The following is a 27,532-nucleotide window of genomic DNA, read 5'->3' as shown; positions in this document are numbered from 1 at the left end:
CCATAAGGGAGCTAAAACCATTTCTACCATAGAAACATCAAATCATGCAGTAGGATATTTCATTGGTGGATGGATGCCATAATTACGACTTCAGAAGCTCTGAGAAGAGCAACGTAAAAACCCATATCTATCATGGGTGCTCATTTTTATGCAGTAGGGTAAAGCAAATCAGCTCAAGTAGAGGAAAGTAGCATGGAAGCACCTAATCTAGGAACTTGTATGGTGAGTTACAAGTGCAGGAATGTGGCTGCGCCATTGTAAACAAACATCAAGTTATTGTTTTCAGCCTGTATTGCAACTTATAATTCTTAGAACTCTTAAGCACTAGATTCTACAGACATTTTATAACACAAAAAATGTAGTGTACCTCTGCCAATGTTTTAGAGTGGTTTTACTGGCCAAATTCGAGTTGAGACGTTCAGCACTGGTGTAAGCACTGTATATATACATATATACATATAGTATGTGCTGCTAAGATAAAAAACTAACCTAGAAATAATAAACTCAAGCAGAGAATTATTGGTATATTTTAGAGAGAATAGCCCTGGATATTGCTGGTTCACTCCCAGAGATTGAATGAGGAAATTGATACATGCTACTCTCTTTCAACTACTTCACCAAGAGGGCCAAGTTTCATTGTTGTTTAATACTTTGGTAAAGTCCATAGGTGATGTGCTAGGAGAGCACTACATAGCCCATAATTAACAGTCATAATAGTTTTATGAGTTGTATAAAATATTAGATTTGGTGAAGATTCGTTTTTTGCTGTTCCTACCCCAACCTGGTGGTTTAGCAGAGAGGAAAATACAAATTATCAAGCAGATGCTTGCCAAGTTTGTTAATACTAGCCAAACTGACAGGGATAAGCACTTGCTGTACACCTTGATTATGTACAGAGCAAATGAAAGATCTATATGTTTGTTTGCTGAACGTATTCATGTTCAGGAGGGAAATCCAGCTCCATAAAAATGCTATGTATGGTCCTTATTCTAGAGTAGATATCCAAGAATGTACACAAGAATATGTGGATGGTTAAGGTTTGCACATCAATAGTGAAGAAAGGCTGCCATACAACAGAAAAGATGCTATTACAAGACAGCTAAGGAACAAATGTTTCAGCATGAAGACTTGGTGTGGCTTTAGTGCATGCCAGTGGCGCAGAAGCAGCTCAGCTGTAGAAAACTATTCTCATGATCAGTTATGCACATTCAAATTAAATGAGTAGCAAAACAGGCTAATGTGTGCTAATCTAGTAAATTAATGTTCCACCTACCAAGTCTCCCGATCACTCAGCGGTCCAGAGCTCGTAACTCTAAAATCCGTGGTTTTATCCCCGCGACGAACACAGCGAACTTGATTAGTATGAAGCTTAGCACTAAACAAAACAAAAACAATTGACCCATCAAAGTGTTTTGCATCTGATAATATTAAATTTGTAAAGTATATGACATTTCAAAGTGTGTATTTTAATTGCACTTCTTGTATGTTGATGAGCTTTAATCCAAACTGTGTCGAAAATGCTTCAGCATGAAGACTGGGTGTGGCTTTAGTGCCTGCCAGTGGCACAGAATCAGCTCAGCTGTGGTTGGAGAGGTCCTTATCTTGTTCGCTAACCGATCTATCCATTAACATATAAGTTACAGTGACTGAAAGGTGACAAAACCCCACGGAACACGTCAAATTGTGTCCGTATTTTATAAACGAATATCTCATGCTCAGGCTTGATCAAGAATCAAAGGTAGAGAGTGACGAGTCTTAGGAAGATGAAAATGCTGTTACATACCATCTTGACTCTGATGATGAGAAGGTAAGAGCTGGATGATGAGAAAGTAAGAGCTGAAGGTATTTATCTGGCTGTGCATGATGTGTCACGTGAGGAAGTGCCAGAGCTAGAAGCGAGATACAACTCCAACAGTTATTTGAGCCACAATCAATTGCATCCTGATTGATATGGTTGAGAATAACAATGATTACCAGCAGCTAGGACAATCATTTAGTTGAAAATAAGTGACTGAAATGAGTAGCATTCCTTGCTTTACAAGCTATTAGCTGGTATTTTGTAATCAAATATATGTATTACATTCTGTGATAACCAGTCATTCACTAACAGTTAGGACAGTTTGTTGATCATAAAAACAGGTGGAATGAAAGGGCTTTGTGACTCTTACTTTCCAAACTATCGAACAAAGTTTTATTTTTAAAGATATCCTTAGGATCTCGGTTAGTAGTTGCCAAATTATCACACAGTTTAGGACAACTTGTGCAAATACATGTAATGCCTAGCACATCAACAGCTTGCACAACTGAAAACGATCACTGGGAGTTTGAAAGCACAGCTGAAAGGATATTGTGATCCTTATCCAAGCTAGTGAATGATTTCCTATGAGAAAATGTCATTAAGTCATTAAACACAATAACCAAACAGCAGTGGAAAGAATCATACTGAGCCGGAAGGTAAGCTATGTTAGCTGTTGTCATGACAATGATGAAAATGGACAACACAACTGTGTGTTCATCAACTGGTGACCTAATGAAGCCTAGGGTACTGAGGTAGCTATGGGTGTGAAGGATTAATGATTTACAGATAATATGTGAGTGAGTACACATAAGCCTGTAGAAACTCCACTTGACCAAAGTAATAGGTTTTCACATTCTGTCTCTAAAAGTAATTTTGTAACAGAGCATTTTGTAAACAGGTAGTTGCAACAATTATAATATACACAACTGGCTTAATTTCTGACCAATTAAAATTCATCTGACCTTACTCTCTCAATCTCGACTTTTCAATTTAAGATCAAATTACTATGCCTGCTGGCTATTTAACTAGTAATGGTGTCATATTCTGTGCTTAACCTCTGAGTTTTAATGCTGCATAATGGAAGGTAGTTATGGAATTTATTGAGGATTTTGATTTCAAAGCCTGAACCAAGATGCCCAGAGCCAGCATGACTTTTGACCTGGTAAAGCTCATTGATGAGGATGCATTGCTGCTTGGTACATTGGATATATGGAATTTTACAGGTCAGTTGTCGAATTAGCATTAGTCTCCTTGGCCATGCAGCTCCATCGCTCATAAAAGTTTCAACTGAAACCAAGCCTCATTCTGGACGTCCTGAGATAAGAGTAGACTCCAAAAGCTTCCACTACCACAACTGAACTGAGTCTCCAAGCGACTCAGATGCAGGTAACTTCCTCATTACCTATTCTAGTGAAGCATATTGGCCCTTCATCGAAACATTGGGATCTGCTTCGGAGATGTTTGGTCTTAGAGTGCTCCATAACCAAGCACTGTCATCATCATCATATGTGCACCTACCTCTGGTGGAACATTGCATACCTAAACCAAATGAAACTTTTCTGTTGTTAAAGTCCTTTGAGGGTTGATCAAGCTCTTGGAGGGTCTCAACAAGGCATGTTCCAAGACCAAGCCCACAACCAAGAAGATCACTCTGATGATACCGTGTGATGTAGTTGTCAGAATCTTATTAGCTGTTGGGATCTGTAATCCCATAATCATTACTAGGGACAAGGAAGCCTCCAGTCAATGAAAATACCTCCTTTTCAACAGCCAGCCAAACACCACTGGCACCTAAGATGACTACTAAGGTGAAAAGTGGGCTTCCACCTCAATAGTGGTCAAGCTACCACTATCCAAGAGGCTCAGAGAACAGCCTCAATGGCATATGAGTTTCAACCTTTTGATTACCCCACCACCATTATTCTGCAGCAAATCCAGCTGCCAAAGTGGCTCTGCCAGGAGTTGGCCATAAAGTGGACAGAGGCTTGGGAAATGTATAACTGATGGGAATACCAGTTCTACCAAAGATTCATTCCAACTTCTCAGCTTGAAGAATAGTTCTATTAGCTGTGGGCAGAGCTGGCGTAGATGAGATTAACTTTGGTATGGGCCAATGAAATAATTCACACCATTACTGCAGTTAGTGAAACGTTCACTGCTGCTTTAGAGACCCTGCTTTCAGGATCGTGGTAAGGGTGACGAGAGTTGGACCTTGTGTCTACCGTTGGGTTAGTATATATTCTCTCTTTCTGTATATGTATATATATTATGGGGGATTTCTCTGTATGCGAATATATATATATAGCTCTTTATTTTGTTTTCTATACTTGTATTTATTATTTTGTATTATTTTTTCTTATGGTTCAATAATCCTAAAATCTGTAATAAAATCATGTAAATTGCAGATGTATTTTCCCACATTATTTCACTGCGATACAAAATCATGTTAAAATAATATTTGAGATCTTCCTTTTGCCCAAGCGGACTTTTGTACAATAACAGAACTAATTAGTTTGACTGTATGATGAGAGGCAAAAGAGTATCCGAAATGTTACTTAAATATGCCATATACTCTACTATATAAAGACGAAAAGCCGTCAGTCTGTCGCGCCGATATCTCGGCCGTTGCGGTACTGATTGACACGCAATCTGCACGAAGCGACGGCTGTTTTTTGTCGCGACAAGCAAATTTGTCTTTTTAAAATTCTTCCAGTTATAGATAATGGGTGATGTGCTACTTTGAGCATATAATTAGATTTGAGGGTAGATTGGTAAAGATCGTGATGAGTAATAAAATGGAATCGGGTATATGCGCACCCCATGCTTGATGTTGCTGGCGCACAAAAATCATGATTATTGAGTGAAATTTTGCTTTGGTTGTTAAAGAGATACAATGACGCAACTTCACCTAATTTTGTCCAATCGTAACCCACAACTACAACTCTACAATAATCCGCAAATTTTACCTGCAACACATTTCAATTTTAAAAATGTCCAAATTAAAGCGCGTTTCTTCAGCTCAGCAGGCTAACAAAGCCAAAACCAGGAAGACCCCGAAACTCATAATAAAATTCACTGCCTTTACCATCACAATTAATACTTTGCAGGGTCATACAGTTCACCAAGTAGGAATGTGTCTTTGAGAATCAGTTTTTTCCCATATTTCAATCTATAAGGATTTATCAAAAAGAACATTTGTACATAATTAAAAAATATACAGAAGTCAAAATGCTAATCAAGCAATACTTAAAATAGATGCCCAAATATACATAAAAAATGTTGTTTTCGTGAAATACTAGAAATAGTATAATCATACATATATTGTTAATTTCTAGAAAACATGTCCATAAAACATATATTTAGATATAATTGTGAAAAATAAATTAATCATTATTTTCCGTCATATGACGGACATTCACCTTATAAGATAACAAAAACGGTCAAATTGTCATCTAACTCAACCTGTTAATACAGAGTTAATGTATTAATAATCATTGTATTGAGTATAATAGAATTTTGTAATTTTTCTAGGTGAAAAACCTTTAGTCACGTTTTAAAATATTTATCGCTGTCTCATGTGGAAGGGTACAAACATATATTTAATTTAAAAATATTAAATTTTGTACTTTTAGGATTATACAAATTTGTGGTGTGATTATTGATATTTTAAGCTCGTTTTTTTATTCTTTAGTACGTTATTAACAAAAAAGAAAATATGATCTATTGTTTAGTAGAAGAACTTTAAAGATAACTTAAGAAAACAGAAAAAATAAAATAGCAATTCACATTAAAGATAACTCTTAACATACACCTATCCAACAAAATTTTAAATTAATTCAACTTTACAGCACACATTCAGGTTGAAATTTCAGCAAATTTATATCTATCTAAAAATATTCTGTTGAAGAAAGTCTGAACCCAAGTTACCCTGATATTCTCACTTGTATTTCCACCCTTTTTATTCCATCACTCAAACGAACCACAAACTTACAAAACTGTAACACTTTGGGCACTTGAATGAAGTTTTCTTCAATCCTTCTGTAAAATGAAAAAAAAATGCTGAAAGTATATGGCTCTCTCTGTTATTTAATGGTGTAATTTACCTAAATATTTTGCACTCATAAATTTTAACAAGGAAAACTTAATCAATTGTTTTAGTGTGTAGCACATTACCTGATAACAAACTATTCAACAAATTAGAAAATTTGAGAAAACAAGTACTGTACTCAGAGATAAGCCTAAAAAAAGCATGTTTGTGCTCTGGCAATATATACATGTTTAAGTCTTGTAATTGGGATTTGTTATAGACCACCAGGTCAGAATGTGGAAAGTATTGAGAAAATGTATAATGAGATGAGAATAGTAGCTGAAAAGAATGTTGTTATAATGGGAGATTTCAGGGTAATGATTGGAAAAATTTCGAGTCTGACAGTGATGGAGGTTGTTTTTTTGGAAATTGTTCATGATACTTTTACACCAACTGGTAATGGAACTAACAAGAGAGGAAGCTATATTATATTTAACATTAGCATCCGTTGCGAATATGATAGCATATAACTACAACCGACAATTGCACTATTAGGTTTGGGAGTTTACTACATGTAGAATTGAAGAAGAATTTCGGGAAAGCCAATTTTGATGGAATGAGACATGATCTGGCTTCTGTAAATTTGACTAAAGAGTTGGGAGGGGATCTTGAACAGATATGGGAAGCATTTAGGGTAAAATCAATATGCACACAGAACATACATATTCCCTACAGTAAAAAAAGGGCAATGGAGCGGAATAAGCCAGTATGGTTATGTAAAGGTTTAAAATAGCATTTTAGGAATAAATATAATAAATTCAAGAAATTTAAACATATGTTACTATATTTTATTTTGTAGAATACTTAATTGCATAAATTCTGGATTCTGTTTGCATGCAATATGTGTTTTGTTAAACCAGGAGTTGTTGTTATTGTCTTGTATGTGAGAATTCCGCACCCCTATAGACCACTATAGTGATAATGGCTGAACAATTAATCAAAATAATCAATTAACTATATCAGTTAGTGTCATGTAAGATAATAAATCTAAATTGATGTGCCAAAAATAATCAACTAATGGAAATTAATGTTTCTAATTATTACTATTTTTGATTATTCCAATTATTCAGGTCTCATGTGAGAATAATCAATTAGCTGATAATACTTAATTAATGAATATGATGATGAATTGATTATGAACTTCCATTAATTAACTAGCTATAAAATATTAGTATTTATGAAGGTATAGTTTAAAAAACAGTATTGATAGTTTTTATTCACAATCTATATAACAATATTCGGTTTGTGTCACGTAACTTCTCCTAAGTCGCTGGTTGCACCGACTTCTAAGTGGTACCAAACGAATCTTCTCGGTCCCAAGGTTTGCAAAAAGGTCTTCACAGATAGAAAAGGCGAGACAGACTCTGTGAAACACAAGATCAAGACTATGACCAGGAATCCAGTCAAAGTGAAGCCCTACCAGATGTCCTGTATAATGATGGACTTGATCAAGCAGGAAGTCGAGGTTATGTTAGAAGCCAGGATCATTGAGCCTTCAAATTCAGCCTACTGTTCACTGTTTGTAATCATGAAGAAGAGGAGTGGCTCAAATTGCTTCTGCATAGATTTACGAAGCAGAACCTCGTGACTAAGTTTGACTCCAAACCTATGGCCAACCCAGAGGCTATCATGGCGAAACTAGATGTGGCCAAGTTCTTTACTAGGATATACCTCAGGAAAGGTTATTGGCAAATCTCGATGGAAATAGAATCTAAAGAGAAGGCAGCCTTTGTGACACCAGATGGATGCTATCAGTTCATGTGGATGCCATTTGGGTTATTCAACTCTACAGCAACATTCAACCTTATGACGAGAAAGATGTTGCACAAAACCACCAGAATTAAGCATTTTGTGGATGGCATTCTGACCCACAAAACAAAGTGGAAAGACCACTTTAAAAACTCAGAGAGTTGTTTGGGCAAGTGAGAGCAGCAGGTCTAACCATCAGACCATCTAAGTGCTGTATCAGCTACTCTGTGCTGAAATTTGATGAATACAAAGTAGCAGACCAACAGATAGCCATAGAAAAGGAGAAGCTAACCCACATACAAAATGATCCAGCTCCAACAACCAAGCAGTAAGTCAGATCTTTCCTGGGGTTAGGAGGATACTATAGGAAGTTCATCCTAAACTATGCTGAAGTGACTGCATCACTGACTGACATGACCAAGAAAGGCCAACCCAACAAGGTGAAGTGGGAACAACAACAGCAGATGACATTTCTGAAGTTTAAGAACATGTTAGGAAGTTCACCAATCCTTAGAATACCAGACTTTAACAAACCGTTCATCTTTCAGGCCAATGCATCAGACGTTGGAATATGAGCAGTTTTTCTGCTAGAACATTTAGACAGACTGTTTCTTGTAATTTACGTCAGTAAAAAGCTGTTGATTAGTAAGAACTACCTCGTTATTGGACAAAAATGTGTCTAGCCATCATATTTGCCATCTGGAAATTCCAGAACTACCTCTATGGGAAGGAGTTCAGCTTCCAAATGGACCATCAGCCCCTTGCATACATACAGAGGTGTAAAATCGACAGTATGAGAATCATGAGGTGGGCATTGTACCTCCAGAACTATTGGTTCCGCCAAGGCCACCAAGGGGACTGTAAATGTTGGTGCAGACTGTATGAGTAGACTTTGTGCATGAGCTAAAAACAATCTTTGTATATAATATAAAAAAAGCAGTAAATATTTTTTGAAGAGGAGGCTTATTGTTAGATATACACGACTATATCAATGTGAGTGTTATAATTTAGATAGTTTATATAGTGCGAGTGTTAAATTTAGTTATTTTAGAAGGAATAATTTATCACAGGTTTGTTTACATAGCTGTTTACGAATCATACGTTGTGTAGTTCAATAGTTACGACTTAGTGACTGTTATATTACTGCATCATGATTCTAGAAACTTTTGAGTTTTTCTCTTTGTTTTAAATGAGTATTATTGCATCATAATACTTAATATTGTGTGAAACATTATAAACCTCTGTAGCTGTATAAATACGTGTCGGAAATTTAGTTCACTAGATAGATCTGGACTGCGTGATTGTGAGTTTAGCCATAAAGAACATATAGTGGCGATATTTAAAGATTGTATTGTAATAACAGAGAAGGAAGAATAATTCATCTTGTCAAATTGTGTTCTAAAGTAACTGAACCAGTCTGTGTGGACTTTGACGAAAAAGAGACAAATATTTGAAGCTCTGGATACAACTGTGGTAACCAACAGTTTAACGAACATTTATATATATGTTTGACCTTTTTAAATATATTATTTAAAGTGCTTATAGCCAATTGATGTATACATTACTAGTTTTGGACTTTAGGATTAACTAAAGACCTCAAATTTGATGAACTTGAAAGTAACCTAAAACAATACACTTGCAATTAATTATGTAAATTATTTCATTAGTATATACGTATTATGTATGTATGTTTGTAATTAAGCACAAAGCTACAGAATGGGGTATCTGTGCTCTGTCCACCACGGGTATCAAAACCCGGATTCTAGTGTTGTAAGTCATACCGCTGTGCCACTAGGGGCACACGTATTAATGAGTTCAGATTCAGATTATGTAAAAAAATAATATCTTAAATATTAATAATCTACCCAACTAAATTATATGTCGATTTAAAGCTTAAGAAGAGAGGAAAAGTATGAACCTAACATACTAGTTTCAGACTATCACAGAATAAAAGAAAAACAAAAATTTATATATTTTCAACTCTATAAATCAACCCTCCAGTTACAGAGCTCTTATAGTTAGGGTGTCACTTTTTACAACCCATGTTTTAGTTTATTTCCTGCAGGATTTTCCAAACTGTTCTGTATGAAAATTTGGTAGAAATTCATGAAAATTTGGCAAAACTACAATTGTTTTTGTACGTAAGGTAGGGTAAAAGCTGAAACTGACAAAAACGCGATTAAAAGTGAAAGTCGTCATCACTTCAAGGTTTAACAATTTTCCATCCTCAAGATTGATCTCACGTAGTAGTATGTAGCACAATTCTTGCACAATTAGGAATTGGCTCGTCAATGTGTTGGCTGTCATTGAATTTTTTCAGTGTAGAATGAAAAGAAAATTCACCCAACTCTTTAAACTTTTTGGCAGCAAATAAAACCATACAGAAAGGGATTAAACTTGTAAAAGAGAAAGGAGTTGATATAGCACCCAGAAAAGTGTCACATGGATACTGTTAACTTGAAGTTTCACTGGAGTGAAGTTAGCATTGTTGTAGTATTTTAAGACTAGACACTTTATTATGCATTGTTTTTGTGTCACAAAAATTGAGAAAATTACCACCAAAGAGGTGGCGAATTGCCACGAATTCCGTTGCTAGGGCGGTTGCTATGGGAAGATTTTAATTTTCAGTTCAAGATTACAATTTTGAATAACATATTTGAGGGGTATGTATGGGTATTTTGAAAAATGTATTTCAGAAACTGAATGTAGACATTTTTAAGTAGCATATATATATATATATTTAAAAAGGATGAAAAAAATTAAACAAATGGGCTAGAAATACTTTAAAACAAGAGGACTGTGGGTTCCTCGTCATCGTATTCTCTTTGTTTATCGTTCACATTTATCGCCTACAAGTCACGGACACCTACTGTAAATAATCGGCTGATACATAAAACCTAACAATAATTCGGTAAAATTTTAGTGAAGTTTCTTCTTATCGAAGAACAGTTCTGAATTCGGTAAACCATGTAAAACACATGCTGCTCCATTCAGTAAAATTTAAAATCCGTTTGTTGATTCTTGTTGTGTTTTTTAAAAGATCTGAAAGCTCATAACTTACTGAATGATTTTTTAGAAGCTGAATGTTTCTGAATAGACAATTTGGAGAGGAGTGCTTACTCTACCGCCCACATCCGAAGGCGACACCATTGTTTACGACGATTGTCACGTCAGGAACAAAACTGAAGATTACACTTCAGTGTCATATCACAAATTGATATCATACAATTGTTTTAAAAATCATTGTTATTATTCACATGATTTGATGCCATGAAAAGATGCGATAAGTTTGCAAGCAAAGTTTTTACTCATTTTATCAATTTGATGCTTCAGAAGCTAGATAAATACAACTAGATTTCTAAATTTCCAGTCAACCATGACTAGGCTAGACTAATATTAGCTTTCCAGGTGAAACGTGTTTTAAACATCAGTGCGGGTGGTTAAGTACGCTATGTGATAACAAAATTAAAGTCCTTCCACAATAAGAAGACGTACATACAGCAAAAATAAATAAAAACCACCTTTAGAAATGATAGGATCACTGAAACGCATATAGATCGGATTGTAACCTGATATTTCTGCTAATAAATTTTGTTTGCTCTGCAGAAAGGTGGCGCTACAATATCGTGATTTTTATCCCATATCTATATATATACAAGTACAGATTACCGTAAACTGCTGGATAACCATAGTAACTGTAGTGGTGAGTAAGTAGGGTAAGTCTTTCTTTCGTGAATATATGTATATATTGTTATTTGAACACCGACATTATATCTATGGCAATATTCATTAAATGCTTCGTATTTCAAGTTAAAAATGAATCCGGTTGTTGAGATATTTTGTGTTGAAGATGTTTACGACTTAGCGGCTGAGATTGGAAAAGAATTCGAGAATATAATTGATGTTTATGGTGTTGAAGTTGTTACTAATTTGATGCCCAAAGTCCTCTGTGCTTTAGAACAGCTGGAATGCTGTGCAGTTAGAAACGATCGTGTGGATTTAGAAGTATCAGATCTTAATTCAACTATTGCCCAACTTCAGTATGAAAAAGTTGAAAAGCAAGAGTCTAAAAGCAAATTAGAAAAGGTAAGCACTCTTTATTAATCATATGATACTGTCTACGAGAGAGTCTGTGTGAACTTGGAATCGATTTGGCCGGCCGAAGGCGTAAGAAATAAAAAAAGGTGGATTGGATCAGGACCTAGAATTATTTTATCCTATCATCTTTGAGCTTATAACTTATAGTTATATGGTTTGTTGTTTCACCACTAAGTATTATGTAAAATTTCATCAACTACTAGTTAATGTTGTAATATTGGAACTTTGTTTGTTTGTACTCGTTGATTTTATGTATCTTGTGGAATGAAGTGAAATAAAAGTATTTAAACTACAAGTCACTATTTATCACTGGTATCACAGTTTTTTTTTTATAAACACTATTGGTTAAGATGCTTAACCTGATATATAGAAATAATTTTATGGCAAAAGAAATTTTTTTTCAGTTACACATTTGCTTCCTGACAGTTTAAAATACTACACAATTTCACTATAAACACTTGTTGTAATACTAGGTTGCATGAAATTTAGCATTCACTAATTTTGTGTTTGAATGTATGGGACTTTATTTAAGTAATGGTATTTGCAGAATATATATATATATATATATGAAAGTAATATTAATCATTTAACTTAGAAAACCTGAATTACATCATAATCACTTGTAATTTTTAAACGCTGCTCTTCATAAGATCAAGATTTTGTTAGCCATATATTGTGTTGTTTTTACTTAATTCTATTCATTATTCAAATATACTTTTGTGTTAAAGTATTAACCTAAATTGAAAACATGCATTTGTTTATAATCCAACAAATTCTGAAAGTTGTACCAAGAAATGACAGTTAATTCTCACTTTCAAACTGCATTTTTACAAATTCTCACCTACAGTGTATTTGTTCTTTTGTTACACTTTAAGACTCATGAGAAGGCTTCATCATTTACCAATGATTAAATTTAATTTTTGTTACTTCTTTAACATCAATAATATTAATATCACATGAAAAGTAAAATCATCACAAGTTTTTCCATCAAAATAAATGACTTTACACTTTTGAATTCTCCATTCTAATGTGTGCATAGACTCTTTTTATTGCTTGCCTCATTATAAAGTAAAAAAAAAAGGGCCAGTTTTGTATCACGTACACATCTCAACAAAAACGTGACTTAATACATTTGGAATACGCTTAAGATCTCTTATATTTTATTGAGAAAAAAAAAGAGTAAGAGGTGATCTTGTTATAGTTTACAAGATTATCTAGGGATTGTAATATAAGGAGAGGACACAAGTTAAGTAATTGTAAAAATACAGGCTAGGCTGTTAAGACAGTTTTATTTTTCTAATTGGGTAATTGGCTTATGGAACTGATAATTTCCTGGAAAGGAAAAGTGTGTTTGATTTGTACATTCCATTTTCTTTGATTTGGGTGTGCAAGTACAGACTTTTGGGGCAAATAGTTCCTTGTTGTTCCTATGTGATGTTATGAATACAGGGCCAATTCTGTATTATATGCACTCATAGGCCAAAGCTTGAACCTTTAATGTTTGAATACAGGGCCAATTCTGTATCATTGCACTCTGAGATCAAAACTTGAACCTAGTACTCCTTGAATACAGGGCCAGTTCTGTATCACCTGTACTCTGAGACCAGAAGTTGAACAGCCTTTGCTCTACAATACACACACGCCAACCAAAACTATTGTTAATGAGCCCAAACATCAAACGTGTATTGTCTGATCAAACTTAAGAACATAGAAATATTTTCACTGTTCCTGAGCTAAATAATCGCTTCATTTAGTCACTTAGTCAATTTGAAAGCAAAGAATTTTATATGATAATAATCCTTTGAAGTTAACCAGTCATTTTATCAACATGTAATCCATAGATCATAAAAATGAAATTTTAAAGTATTAAAATTGAACTTTTCCTTGAATTAATAAATCATTTAATTTTGTCTACTGGTCTGGGAGATTGAAATTTATAACAGAAATAAAAGCATTGCTTATTCATCAGCCATATTATTTATCTCATATTTGGGTGTTTATTAATCATGAAGCAATAGAACAGATACAGATATAGGTACAACTGTATAGTTCTACAAGTGTATCAGCTAGAGTTTAACCTTGTAATACCTGAACTTGTGGAAATTTCTCAAGTCAGGTACTTGTTTAAGCAGGATATAAAGATATATTTTAAGATGATCCTTCAAATCAGTCTGATTATATAGTTTAATGGTAACAATAGTAAATTTGCCATGAAATGTCAACACTCCTACATGGAGAACTAAACATTTCACACGATGAAATACATTTAAAGTTATAGGTATTAAAAAGATAACAGTCACAACTTTTTTATTTAATTTATTGGGAAATAGTTTGTCAACTGGATAGAAAATTTCCAGATTGAGAAACTGATACATAGGTGTAGAATTCTCCTGTTTTAATAGAACTTTGTAACTACTTGAGAAGGAGAAATGTTGTAAGAAAACATATGAAAAATTATATATACAAAATTTTGTAGGTGTGTAAAAATTAAACCTTCAAGCTTTGCATATTTTTAGTTTAAGTATATTTACCTATTAGTTTTTATTTTTACATTTATTCATAAGCTGAATTTTTTAAGCACAAGGATTTCATATTTTATAAATATTTTTTAAACCATTTTGAAATTTCTGTCATTATCTTAGTACAAATTTGCATGTTTTAAATTTTTGTGTAAGAATAATTAGTGCCTCTACCAAGTTAAACCTAATACAAATATGACCATTGAATGATTCTGGTCAACATCATACAAATAACTAGTTTATAGTTTGATTTACTATGTTTACACTTCACTCTAATCAGTGGTCTTGGATATTTTCAGATTCTGTTTAAAAAAGAACTAGGTTTTTATTCTAATCCAGCATTCTAAGTTAAAAAGATTATGAAACTCAAAATTCACTTGAACATACAGGTACTATGTATGTTATTTTCGGAGAGAAACAAATGGGTTTTCTAGTTTGTGGCCTTTTGTTTAAGAACACTTAATTTTTAATCACTATACAATTTTTACTAAGATGTAATGGATAAAAATAGTACTCTAGTAAAACAAAAGTTAGACCTATGGAAAAAATTTTGTGGTCTTCATACCTGAGTTAGTAATATGTTTTGAATAAGTAACCTTGAATATTTCATATACAAATTTTTAATTATATATATTCTGGTACATTTCATGCACTGTATTTTTTATTGCAGATTTACTCCATATTTTATCAAGATTAATGGTCAAAAGTTCATGTCACTTAGTTTAGTTTTAACTTACTTGCATTGTTTTTGGTAACAAACTTGAAAGTATGTTTATTGTGTAATTTCTTATAACTTGTTTGTTTACTGATTACATAATATTCTCGTTTTGAAACGAGTTAATCTAGCATTTCTGTTTCAACTTTGTTGTAAATTACTCAGTGCTCAAAATAATTTCAAGGAAATATACATTACACTAAAAATGTCATGCGTTTTTAGTTAACTCTCATGTGAGAATAATGCTTATCAATGTCATAGATAGTGGTTTGCATAACATGCATAATGTTGTAATTTTGGCTATTATTAATCACTTAAAAACATTCTTTTAGTCAGATGTTAATGTATAAATAATGAATCATCAACAATTTATTTTAATATGAAATTAACCAGATTATCTCATTCTTATATCTATCTGTACATATATATTTAATGTCTGCTTTTTAAATTAAAACATTTATGTACATTATCGGTAGGTTACGTGCAACTTAATATAACTTGTAGAATTGTTTGAAGTTTTAATATTTACTATTAATAGGCAATATATTAAAACTAGCAAAATTAGATCTTTGTTTAAAATACTGTGAAATGTGTTTATTACACATAGTATAATAACTTGATAATATCTATTTAGTACATTATTATGATGGCCTCGTTTATAACTTAAAGGACCGTTGACTTAACTGACCGCGAACGTATGTTTGTTATCTCAGGGTCTTATAGTTGAAATTATACTTGGAGAAGCGAAAACAATATGATCCACTTATTGGCGCGTACTTGAGCTGTTAGTGTCAGTTTATACTGTTAGTCGGCCAGGTGTGACAACTTTAAGATATGCACGTGTAGGTGTTGGTCTGGTAGGCTTAAGCCTTCCACCTGTTCTGCGACTTGAAATATTCGTACTAGCACTATTATATACATCCGCCAGTTTGATTCGGAAATGAGGCTATGTGTGGATTGTTGTGTCTTCTCACTATTTTTGTCTGCGGATGGGCTGTTGCCCTTTTCATGAGATCACGGGTAAGAATATACTGTACTTTGTCACCAGTTTTCAACATTAATTATATATTTGTGACGTACATACGTTTTGGTTTTTTGATGTAGATGAAGTGAAACAACACACAAGTTTGAAAAAACATTTAGTACACGTACCGTCCCAAAACTAGGGTTTCGCATGTTTCATTATACTCGTATGTGTTGCGCATGCGTTTCTGAGAGTATTATAGTAACCAAAATTTAGGGAGCACTGTGCTTTTCGGTGGCGTCAGAAATTTGTGTTAAAATATTTTAAATCAGAAAATTATTCGATTATATATATATTAGCCGATATAGAAAAACAAAATAATGCTTAACGTAGACCAGCAAGTTATACATATCGTTGTTGTTGGTATAATTCTGTAGCGATTTAATGATAAAATACCAAATGCGTATTAGTATTACTGAAGATGAAACTGGATTGTATATTAATTGTCTGAGGGATGTAATACCACGTATTTAATGCTTTTACTACTAATAGGCCTTATATTAGAACTAGAAAAATCAGTTAATAAGTGTATCAAGTATCTGACCTTGAAAGCTCGAATGAGTTGGGTGTAACAAGCGACGTCTGCCTAACTCTCCTTTTTTAAATTTAAGCTACTTTTTTGAAACGTTCCATGCTGGAGTGATTTGATTACTGGATTATTATAAGAATAAAGAAAGCACAAGTTATTGTTTTTACTGAAGCATGATAGCAAATACATTTAATAACATATGTTTTGTTTTTTAATTGAACAATACTAAAGATTTCGTTGGTGATGTGATGTGATAATTATGTCATTTGTGAGAAAGGTCAGTGACTGTATTTACCTTGAAATGATCCAAGTCATTACAGAAATACAACTGGTAAAATTAGATACCACAGGTCTGCCAAGTAATATTACAAGTAGAATGTTGACAATCCTTCTGAAACAGGATACAAATAGTACCAGAATACTACTTGATATGATTATTTTACAATATAAAGAAATAATATAAGAGATGAAGAAGATAAGACAGAACAACACAAGATCAAAACTTGGAACAGACAGCTAATTTGTTTTTATATTTTTACTGAAAGAGTTGCCATTGGCATTAGTGGAGGCTGGTAATTTAAAAGAGTTTGATAGGGAATGGATGATTTTCTGAAAAATAAAAAGATAAAATGCTTACTTTTCATAATGGTGGGTATGCAAGGACAGTCACGAAGGATCAAAAGACTCTTTGTTGTTCATATGTTATGAAGCCTTGACCATTCTTTGAAAGTCTTCAAGGTACAGTGATATATATTGCTGTGTTTTGTAGGTAGAGGTGTGTTGTCAATGGGGCAATATAGACCTTTCACTGTAATGTTTGGATGAAAAGCATGCACTAGAAATGAAAAATAAAAGCTGGTCATTAAGTTTAGTGAAGTTATCCATCAAAAATTTCAAATAGTGCAGATGGAACTCCCACAGAAAAATCTTTTTGGACATATATATATATAGCTGTGTAAGCAAAAATATATCAATAAATTAAAAAAATTATTAACAAACTTCCTTTCTTCATAATGTTTCTCTCATTAGAGATTTTTTCTTTTTTATTCGACACAAATGAAATCTTTTTTTCTCCCCCCCATGAAAAATTCCACCATCAGTTGTTTGGTAGGTTCATGCAAACCCTTTTTTTTTATCAAGGTCTCTCTCATCTGAAAACTAGAACTAACTAAAGAATTTGCACAAATACTGTACATTTGTGAATTATCCACTAGGTGTATCTGTGTTAGTGTATTATTATTATTTTTTCCCTCTGGCAATTGTAAAATTGGTTGCAAATTCTATTGTATATATTTAACAAATGATACTCCTTGATTCTGTGGCCACAAAACTTCTTTAAGTAGTAATTAGTAAATGTGCAGGTATTAAGAGTTAGGAAAGTTTTTTTTAATATTATGTTTGATCTATTTAATGCTTTAAAGCTGTGATTTGTTTAAACTTTTAACATGTTGGTTCAGATGCTTCATTAAACTCCAAATCAGCCCTGAAATGCTTACAGTAGAAATTACAGAACCCTGCTTTAGAATTATTACAAATTTGTTGTATTTTTTTAGAGGATTTTAACAATTTATATTTCTGTATGTTCTAGATAAAGTTACTGATCACTTTTGTAGTGGAACGATAACAGAATTAAATTCTAATAAAATCAGTATAGTACTTGTAGTAGCTTGGCCTGTTATAGACATTTTAAGTATTAATGTTTTTAATTTTTCAGCATTTAGACATGTAGTTGTTATAAATACTATAGGTTAGTATGTTAGTAGAAGTTTTGTTACTTATCATTATGTATAAAAACTAATCTGAAAAAGTAGTGAAATATTATGTAGATGCAATAGTAAGCATGTATGAGTTGTCATCCTCAACAGAGTGGGCCACGAGTTATAGTGCAGAGTTGCTGGAAACACGTTCTCATAAATTTTTCTTTTTTTCTTATATTTACTGATCTAAAAATTATACTTATTTTTGTACCATAACAATTTGTTTGAATTTTAGATCTGCTAGTTTAAAACAAACTGAAATCTGAACAAGTGATGAAACATCATGTAGAGTGTTGAGATCACTGAATAACCAGCTACTCATTCCTCTACACCACAAGAATAAAATGTAAATACAAAGTTATTTTATGCATGCATACTTACAGATACTATGAACAGTTGACAATTTTGTATGTAGATACAGAATGTATGAATTGAGCATTGGACAAGAATAAGGCTACTGATGCTTTATTTCCGTACCAAAAGAAATCATCTATCTACTGTATGAATCTGTCTGCTTATTCATCCAGTTTATCTGCCTTACTGTTTGTCTTTTTTTATATAATAGTGGAGTATCAACAGTATTCTGTTGTCATAACGTGTGTGTTGATTTTGAGATCAACTTTATAAACTTTATGGAAATTTTAATGTTAAATTTGATGGGGGAATTGATCCAAACTGTAGTGTGACTTTACCATGAGAAAATTTGTGAACTATGACAGAAGAAAATTGTATTGCCGAAATTAATACTTTGCAAAGTTTGCATAAATTTGTTGAAGAAAAATGTTTTGGATGATTTTGGGAAATTTCTTGAAAGTAAAACTTCTAGTCATAACAATAAAAAATTATCCTAAAAGTTTGGACATATTTCTTTAAAGATGGTTGATTATTTTGTGATTATTAGAAGACTTTCAGTATAGTCTCATAATAATAATTTTCAAAACATTATTGTAACATCTATAGTTAAAAAAAAGGCACAGGAATCTATTTGTAGAGATGATTTGGAAAACTTGTAATTTAACAATTAATAATCACCATGATTTTTGAACAAGGTTTGCTTGTTTGACAGACTTAATGCAGTTTTTTATTTTTATTTTAATGAAGACACCACAGTTAACATTGTATATCTTACTTTCAAAAAGGTGCCATGCAAGAGGTTAGTTGCCAAGTTTGATTCTTAGGAATTGGTAGAATATTCTTGGTATTAGAAACCAAAATATAGTTATAAATGGTAATTCTTGCAGTTGAAAGAATGTGGACAGTAGAATCCATTGGAAATATTTTAAGATTTTTGTTATTTAAAACACTAGTTTATTTTATTCAGAAGGACCTAGATATTCTTAATAATTGAGATAGAATGTTAAAAATAAGAACAGCTGTATCATGAAACATGCTTCATCCTTTCCCTCTTGATATACATGATCTGCACTTAACAAACTATACATGTGTAGTCTTTTTCAAGAGACTGTTCATCAAAATTGACTAAGTAAATTAGATATTACACATTAAAACCTACAGCATATTTCTCAGGAAAAGTTGAAATTGCTTTTAGTATACTTAAGGTTATGTTGATAGTTAGTAAGTATGTAAAATTATACACTTTTGTATACTTTTCTCTAGGTTAAAATACTTTTATTTGCGAGCTTTCGACCCTCTTACCCAAGCCTTCATCGGGCAACAATGTATTCATAATGTAGAGAAAAGTCTGTGTATAATTCTACATATTAATTTACTTACGTTATGAGTCTTAAACAACAGATGATAGTTAATAAATTCTCTTAGAAATTTGTGATAATAAATAATGCTGTATTATTAGATTGTTAGCTTTAAGATGGCAGGTATATATAACTATTAATTTGCTTCTTTCTTTTTTTTTGAGAAAATATACAACAAGCTAACAGTTGTGATAATATAGATTATAATACAAAAAGTTTGCAATTAATGCTTTTTTACAATTTCATCTAATTATTTATATTTTAGCAATTTCAACAAGACATTTATATTGTAGGAGCTTGAACAGATAGAAGATATTTGGAGAGAAGAAACTAACAAGCTAAGTGAACTTGTTTCAAAGCTTAAGGAGGAAAATTTTCAGTTAAGCAGTTCACTAAAGGAAAAAGAGAGCTTTCTATCTGAAAAATCATCTGGTAAGATAAACTAATGTTTCATAGTTGTATGAGACTGCTTATGTGTGTCATTGTACAGTGTGCTTGTTTTTTGTTTAATGTTTTCTGTATAACAGGTTTTCCAATACAATAAGCATTCACAAATGTGGGAGTTTCTTGTAAGATTTGTAATTTTTTTTCTTTTTGAGATATTTACAAAATTTGAAGAGGAATTACAGAGTCTAAATCCATGTACATCATTACTTAATTTACCTAAAAAATTAACCAATCAACTTTTTGGATAAAAGTTCTAACTGATCAAACTTTGTTGGCAAAAATTATTTTTTGTAAAACTTTTAGTGGTGTACAAGGTTTTTGAGGAGTTTTTTTCTTATTAATAGATGTTATTTATTATTATTGTTTATAATATTTGAATTATAATTACACTTTTAAAGATAGTTAGCTCAATGGTTGGTTGTAGGATTGAGGAAAACTTCCTAAGCTTGGTGAACTTAAGATATTATTGAGACTATAACTAAAGATAGTGTTAAAAGTGAGGATACGAAACTGGTGATTCAGTGCTATTTAATCATTATGGACTTCAATTTTCTTGTACATTGGTTTATGTTATTAAGTACTTCTAGTCAGTTTGTTTTACAGGATTGTCTTCATAAGAATGTATGTTACTTTTAAACCATTTTATTTTTGAACTACATAAATGCAGGCAGCTTATTTCGATCAGAACTTTTTAATAATATTTATTAAAATAAAAGGGTGGAGAAAAATATGTGATGGAAAGAATATTGTTACCCCAGGGATCTTAACTGTATAAGGTGTTCAGAAAGGATTTAACTTCTTGGAAAAGGCTCAGAGAAGGGCTACTAGTATGGTTCTAAAGATAGAAGAGTTATCTTATATGGACTTATTAAGATCTCTTAGCTTCTTTTCTCTAGGGTAAAGAAAGGTAAGGGCTGATATTATTGAGGTTTATAACATTATCTGAGAGATTAATGGCCTTTAATACTTTGTGCTGTATTCTGAAGAGAATAATAAAATGAGAGGATATAAATTTAAGATTTGGTAAAGAGCTTAAGAAGGAGAATTGGTAATTTTATGAAAAGTTAAGGGTGGGTTTAAATTTTTACTTGTTGTCTATATGTTATGGTTGATTATGATCATATGAGAAACTGGCTAATTTACATCCTAAGAAAATCAGATAGTTATGCATCACATAAGTGTATTTTATTAATTCTTACTGAAAAGGATACTTTCTTGTGGTCATTTATGTGCTGTTGGAAAGAACTGCAAACACTCTGTACCATTATTTATTAATATTTTTTTTTCTTTGAAGCTGCTAAAACACATAGTAAAGGACAGTATTTTTTATTGTTATATAAGATATAGGATGGTGTATGTTTTGTTGTTACATTTATTACAATGTAGATATATATTATTTGTTTTGCTGTGTAACACATTAGATACAATAGTAGGTTCACTATATAATGCATCAGGTAAGAGAGTATGCTTTGCTCTTAATATAGTGATTTATTCAAATTGTTAAATACAAGTACAAGAGTTAAGTACAAACCATTTACTGTGTGAGTGTACACTTGCATATTATTTCATTGATAATTGAGACTTTTCTAGAATTATGTTTGAAAATTTGTTCCAAAACATACATACCTCCTCTCCTCCAACTTATAGCTATTACTTGACTGCCAGGGTTTTTACTTTGCCCTTCTAAGCATTGGTCTGATTTTTTTCTCACTTGCTCCAGTCTTTTATACCCCATTCAATTGCCGTTCGCAATATTTATCTTGTGATACTCTCCAACTACGTCAATGTGCCCTCTATCCTGATACTATATATAAGCACATCATTCAGCTAATGTTTTAATTTTTTCTAGACAAAGCATCACTAACAAGTTTTCCAGTATTATGATGGGTGAGAAATACTTTGAACATTATCTAGTTGATTTTCGTAATAATCATTATACTAGTTGATCACAGTGTGAATTTCTGGATTATTACTTCTGGCACAGAGGCAAATTGGGTCTCTCCTATCCAACCTCTGATATTTAGTGTCACATAACAATTGGGGGGAGGGACACATTCCTTCTGGCACAGAGGCAAATTGGGTCTCTCCTATCCCACCTCTAATATTTAGCATTGCATAACAGTTGGGAGGGGGACTTGCACTTGGTTGAGACTGTTATGATCTTATTCGTTGTAGTGAGATGGAGACATATATTTGGATCTGTGGTGGTCCTCTGGGGGACTCTGAGGCTGAATGTGAGAGCAGTCCTCAACATTTTGGAGAGAGATTTTAGATTCACTTTTTCTTGTGCCTTATTTTAGTCTGGATTTTCAGTGTCCCTGTGGGAGAGTGGTATGTTTACAAACTCACAGCGCTGGGGTTCGGGGTTCGATTCCCTAGCTTGAACATGGCAGATGATCCAAAGGTGCTTTGCTCTAACAAAACATCTTTACCTCACAAAACACTGTTCCAATCAACAGTAATCAACACAGTCTTTAAATGACCTATGAAAAAGAAAAGGAGGACACTTTGGAATAAGCTATCTTTGTTTTGTTTTTCTTCTGTTGTTTCTTAGAGTGTGTGATGTTTTGGGCTTTTTCCCTGTTGCTTTAGATCCTGCAATTGGTTGAATGGCCTGGTAGCGAATTTTTAGTGTTTTTTTTATTTTTTTCATACATAGATATTGTGGTTCATGTTGGAAGGTCTACTTTTCAGTTACGTGAAGAGACAGTTAGGCCTTATCTGACATGTTGTCAGAACTTCGTGATTTAGCCTACCACTGCTAGGTGAAGACATTTTCCGACTCTCAAATAATACATCTGTTTTTCACGTTTTGGGGTTCTAAGGTGGAATTTGTAGTTCACCTCTATAGTTCAATGTCCCCTGATGGGACAGAGTAAATTTACGGACTTACAACTCTAAAATTCAACATTTTGTTTCCTTTCACTTCACATTGTTAGAAAACTTTCAGGATCACCAACTTTACTGATGATGAGTTGGGTTTGATATTAGTATGCATGTGAGTTAAAATTTCAGCTTCTACATTCCTCTCTATTATTGTTGGAGTCTCAGATTACATTGGCTCCTACAGGGGGTCATAGTTCTGCCCCTATTCATGAGTCCTTACACACCATTATCAGCCCCTAGGTACATTGGTACCCAGAATAGATTCTGTCTATATCCAAGGTTTCCACTGGTCAGTAGGATCACCAGCAGTGTTGGTGATTATTGTATACCTTCAGGGTCTGTTGGGGCTAGGTTCCAATAATTCTTGGACATGTGGTAACCTTAAACATGGTTCCAAAAGCACTGCAGGTCCTTGAATCATAATTAGTCATTCAGTTCACATCTTCACCACTATTATCCATCCAACCTGTAGGGTTTCCATCTTTTTCAGTTCATCAGGAATTGGAACTTAGTTCTAGGGTTATCTGTGTTTGATTGGTCTGGAGGTAGTGAGAGAGTTGAACTAGTTCTTCAGAGTTTTTATTCCTGACAGGAGATTGGTGTCCAATCATTGATATTCCTCATCTATATCATTGCCTAGATTCTTCATGGTTCAAAAGTTACTCATTCCTCAATCTGTGTTGATGTTTTTACTGAGATTGTAGATGTCAAAGTTGGTTGCTGTTGGCTCCTATCTGCACTTTACCATAGTGGTGGTATTCCACCATTATTGGCATTTGTGGTGCACAAGGTCAGGTACTGCAGTTCCTGGTTTTTCTTTTTAAACTTGCATCAGCTTCACATAAGTTCTGCCATATTGTACGAATTTTTTCTTGTCCCATTCATTCCATTGTACTGTGCACACAACATTCCATCAATGACTAGTTACTGTTGGCACTATTTCATCAATTGTCAGACATCACATCCTGATTCTACTTTCAGAAACAACCAAGGTAGGCTCCCTTTCAGGACTGAGACATCTATCCTTGCTCCAATATGCCATTAGTCTTGGTATTTTTTATTTTTCATCTTGTTTCTCAGTCGAGCTCAGCTGTATCCTCTCCAGCTCAATGGTATAGAATAGGATGCCACACCCTTACTCACCTCTGCTACTCCCACTGTACGGATGGTTCTTTCTCTTCTGGGAATGTGGGTATCACTTGAATTCCTAGTGCCTTTGGAACAAGAACTCGAGCAATCCTTTTATTGGTCTTTATATGAACAAGGATCATAAACATTAATTCACTGGTTTCCCCAATTTCTTTAGTTAGGATCATTCTTCGATCTTGAGGGGTTGTTAAGTTGGGACAGTATTAAGATATGGGTTCCTCTACTGCTGCCTCATCCAGAGTTCCATCTCTTCATGAATGCCTTGCTTCAGGGATGGAGTGCATATACCATCAGTCAGGAATTCCAGAGTTTATGCATGGACAAAGAGGATTCCCTACGTAGTGTATTTGTCCTTCTTGCTTTTTAAGAGGCTTATTAAGGGGTAAATTGTCAGAGTGAAGTCTGACAATTCCGTGAGGGTGACTTGTGTTTCTCATCAAGGAGACATGTGGTCTAGGGCTCCTTGTTTTTGAATTTTGGACCTTCTTTCTTGGGACCAGTTCTATTTTATCACTCTTCTAACTTGCCAGAATAGATGTTGCATTGCAAGATTCTGTTGGATTGCCTCTCATTTTCCAACTCTAATTGGTGGGTTGGCCTTTCATTGGCTCACCCAACTTCTGGCAATTTGGTCTCCAGTACCTCATCTTCGAGCTTTGGCAGTAGATGCATTCTGTCAAGACAGGATGTGATTACAACTATAACTCTTCTCTCCACTTTATATGTTACTCAATCTATTGTCAGATTCTGTTGATAACACCAGATTGGCTGCTACACCTGGGTTTCTGCATCTGCAGTCCCTTCCGGTGTGTCCAACTTTTCCACTTCTTTTTTTAGGCTCTCCCTGTGAAGGCAGCCATCATCTGATAAGGTACTCCCAGCTATCCAGAAGCTTAAGCTTCTGGTATAGTGGTTTATGCTGTCTTTCACATGGCATCAGGGGTTTAATCTTTAGGGTTGCCATGTATCTGTCTTAATTTGTGCTTAGTCCGCAAGGCACATGTATATCGGCAATGGTGTATTGAGAGGAGGTGACCTGCAAGTTATGTCTAATCAGATTTGTCACATTTATATGTTCTTAACAGCCCAGTTGAATTGCCCGCTAGAGGTCATTGTGTGAACCTCCCCCAATATCTTTATCTCGCATTATCTGCTTGATCTGGTAGTCTATTCATTGGAGGTTTTTGCCTACCCCATGTAGCTATCTTCACTGTTTCTGCTAGATTATCTAGTATTTTTGTTTCTACCTTTTAGGATCTCTTACCTTATTTTCACAGGATCCCACTCAGTGGTGAGTGTTGCCCAGAAAGTTGTGTTTCTATCAAACCAATTTTGCATTAGCAACCATTTATTCAATATAATCTATTCAGGCTCTGTAGAAATGAGGTGTTCCATAAGAGCACCTAGGAGCTGACCAGGTGGTATTAATGGTATTAGTGGTATGGATTGAATAAATCAAGGTTGGCTTGCTTTTAAAAATTTAGGGAACTTGGTTCACCTATTGTACTATTTCCAGAGCACTGTTCCTAAGGGCTCCCAACATGCATTACTTCCCCAATTCTACTAGTGGAGCTAGGGAGTCCTTACCACACTCTTGGAGAAGAAGGTGAAGTTGCAGACCCTTTTACCCGAGTCCTTGAATGTTTTCTCAGATGCTGGTAAGAGTGGCACCAGCCTACGCAGAAGCCTACTTGGCTATCTGGTTGGGGTGTGCATGGGCCTTCTTTTTGATCAATATAGATTCAGTACATTGTTCAAGGAAGGGGGTCCACTATCTCCATGTAATTTCCAATGCGGAGTGGTCCCATCCTGGGTCCTTGGTTGAGCACAGTTGTTCCATGTTCTCCCCATAATCCTGTGGGCAAGTGGAATGTATCTTGTCCTCACTGTTGGGGAGTGAGGATGAATGTTCATAACTCCAGACAGGTTGGGTTCTGTTTTCTTCAGTTGAGTAAGGCATATATGATCCCGTCATTCCGAGCCTGGGGTAATGCCTTTTGGACTTCTTTAGGTGGAGGAAAAGGTTCATCCACTTTGGTGTTGCTTACTTTCTCATCGTAATTCCAGTGGCTCAGAATGCATCAGTCTATGGCTACAGGTTGGGATCCAATCATAAATATATATATCTATAATGTTGCAGTCCAATTGCCCTAGCTACCAACAGGGGATATAGGGACCAAGACCCCTTAATTCCAACCCCTAGTAGTGGACCCTCAGCTATCTGGTTGTGGCTGGTCTATAGTGATGATTACTCATGTACAATTCTACTAATGATACAGGAATTCGGTTCTGGGTGAAGAACATCCATGTTCTGGATGTAATGCGGTTCCTCCACTAGGATGCCAATCTTCTTTTGACACATCCATGATCTGTGCAGACTCTTTCTGTATGGATAATGCCCTCACCGGCCCCCTCACCTTATCAATGTGGGATTCTAGCTATAAGTGGAAGGTATGTATGTTTTGGAACTGAGAAAAATCAGACCAATGATTAGATGGGCAAAGGAAGAAATCCTGGTGGTTGAGTAATAGCTATAAGTCTGAGAGGAGATAACTATTATTGGAAATACATTTTTAATTTAGGAAAATATTTACTTTTTTACCAAAAATGCATGTGCTTATCTTACAGCTAGCATATCTGAGCAAGAACTGAAGGTGTCACAGAAACTGAAGGAAATTGTGGACAGACAGAGAGAGCAAATTGATCAGAAAAACAGAGAACTTAATCAAAAAAGTAATGATATTGATGCTGTAAGTAACTTTTGGTAAAATTGGTGCTATAAATACCCCTTTGAGATATACATAAAATCCTGTAAAGTACCCAGTAATGGTACTATTCTGTAACTGGTTTGTTATTGTGTGTTGTGCACATTTTATAATGATAAGTATACTCTAAGTATCCTGTGATTGTACGTATGTTGCAAATATGTTGTGTTGATTATGCTTTACGTAATCTTTATTGATACTGATGTAATAACCTTTTGCATCTGGTAATGATCTAATTTTTGTGGTTTATTATTGATGCTGTAAATGTCCTATACTGAAATGTGCAGATATGTCATT

The 27,532-nt window shown here is 33.9% G+C and overlaps 1 protein-coding gene across 6 annotated transcripts in view; it reads left to right on the top strand.

The window, feature by feature from the left end:
* Window positions 1-11,317: 11,317 nt before the first annotated feature.
* Window positions 11,318-27,532, top strand: part of LOC106459366 (RILP-like protein homolog) — a 44,848-nt gene continuing 28,633 nt past the window's right edge. For 5 of the 6 annotated variants that reach the window (XR_002610562.1, XR_002610563.1, XR_002610561.1 and 2 more), the window contains exons 1-3: window positions 11,318-11,720; window positions 20,282-20,420; window positions 27,099-27,220. Coding sequence is in view for 2 of the 6 variants with exons in the window: in XM_013918986.2 (XP_013774440.2) it covers window positions 11,451-11,720; window positions 20,282-20,420; window positions 27,099-27,220 (531 nt within the window). In the remaining 4 variants the exon portion in view is untranslated. Of the gene's footprint in view, window positions 11,721-15,613; window positions 15,987-20,281; window positions 20,421-27,098; window positions 27,221-27,532 lie in introns of those variants that run through there. The other variant, XM_022385836.1, reaches the window with a different exon arrangement.

Source organism: Limulus polyphemus, unplaced genomic scaffold, assembly GCF_000517525.1.
Source record: "Limulus polyphemus unplaced genomic scaffold, Limulus_polyphemus-2.1.2 Scaffold598, whole genome shotgun sequence".
Lineage (NCBI taxonomy): Eukaryota > Metazoa > Arthropoda > Merostomata > Xiphosura > Limulidae > Limulus > Limulus polyphemus.
Note: the sequence above shows the minus strand (reverse complement) of the source record. Positions and strands in the feature narration are given on the sequence as shown.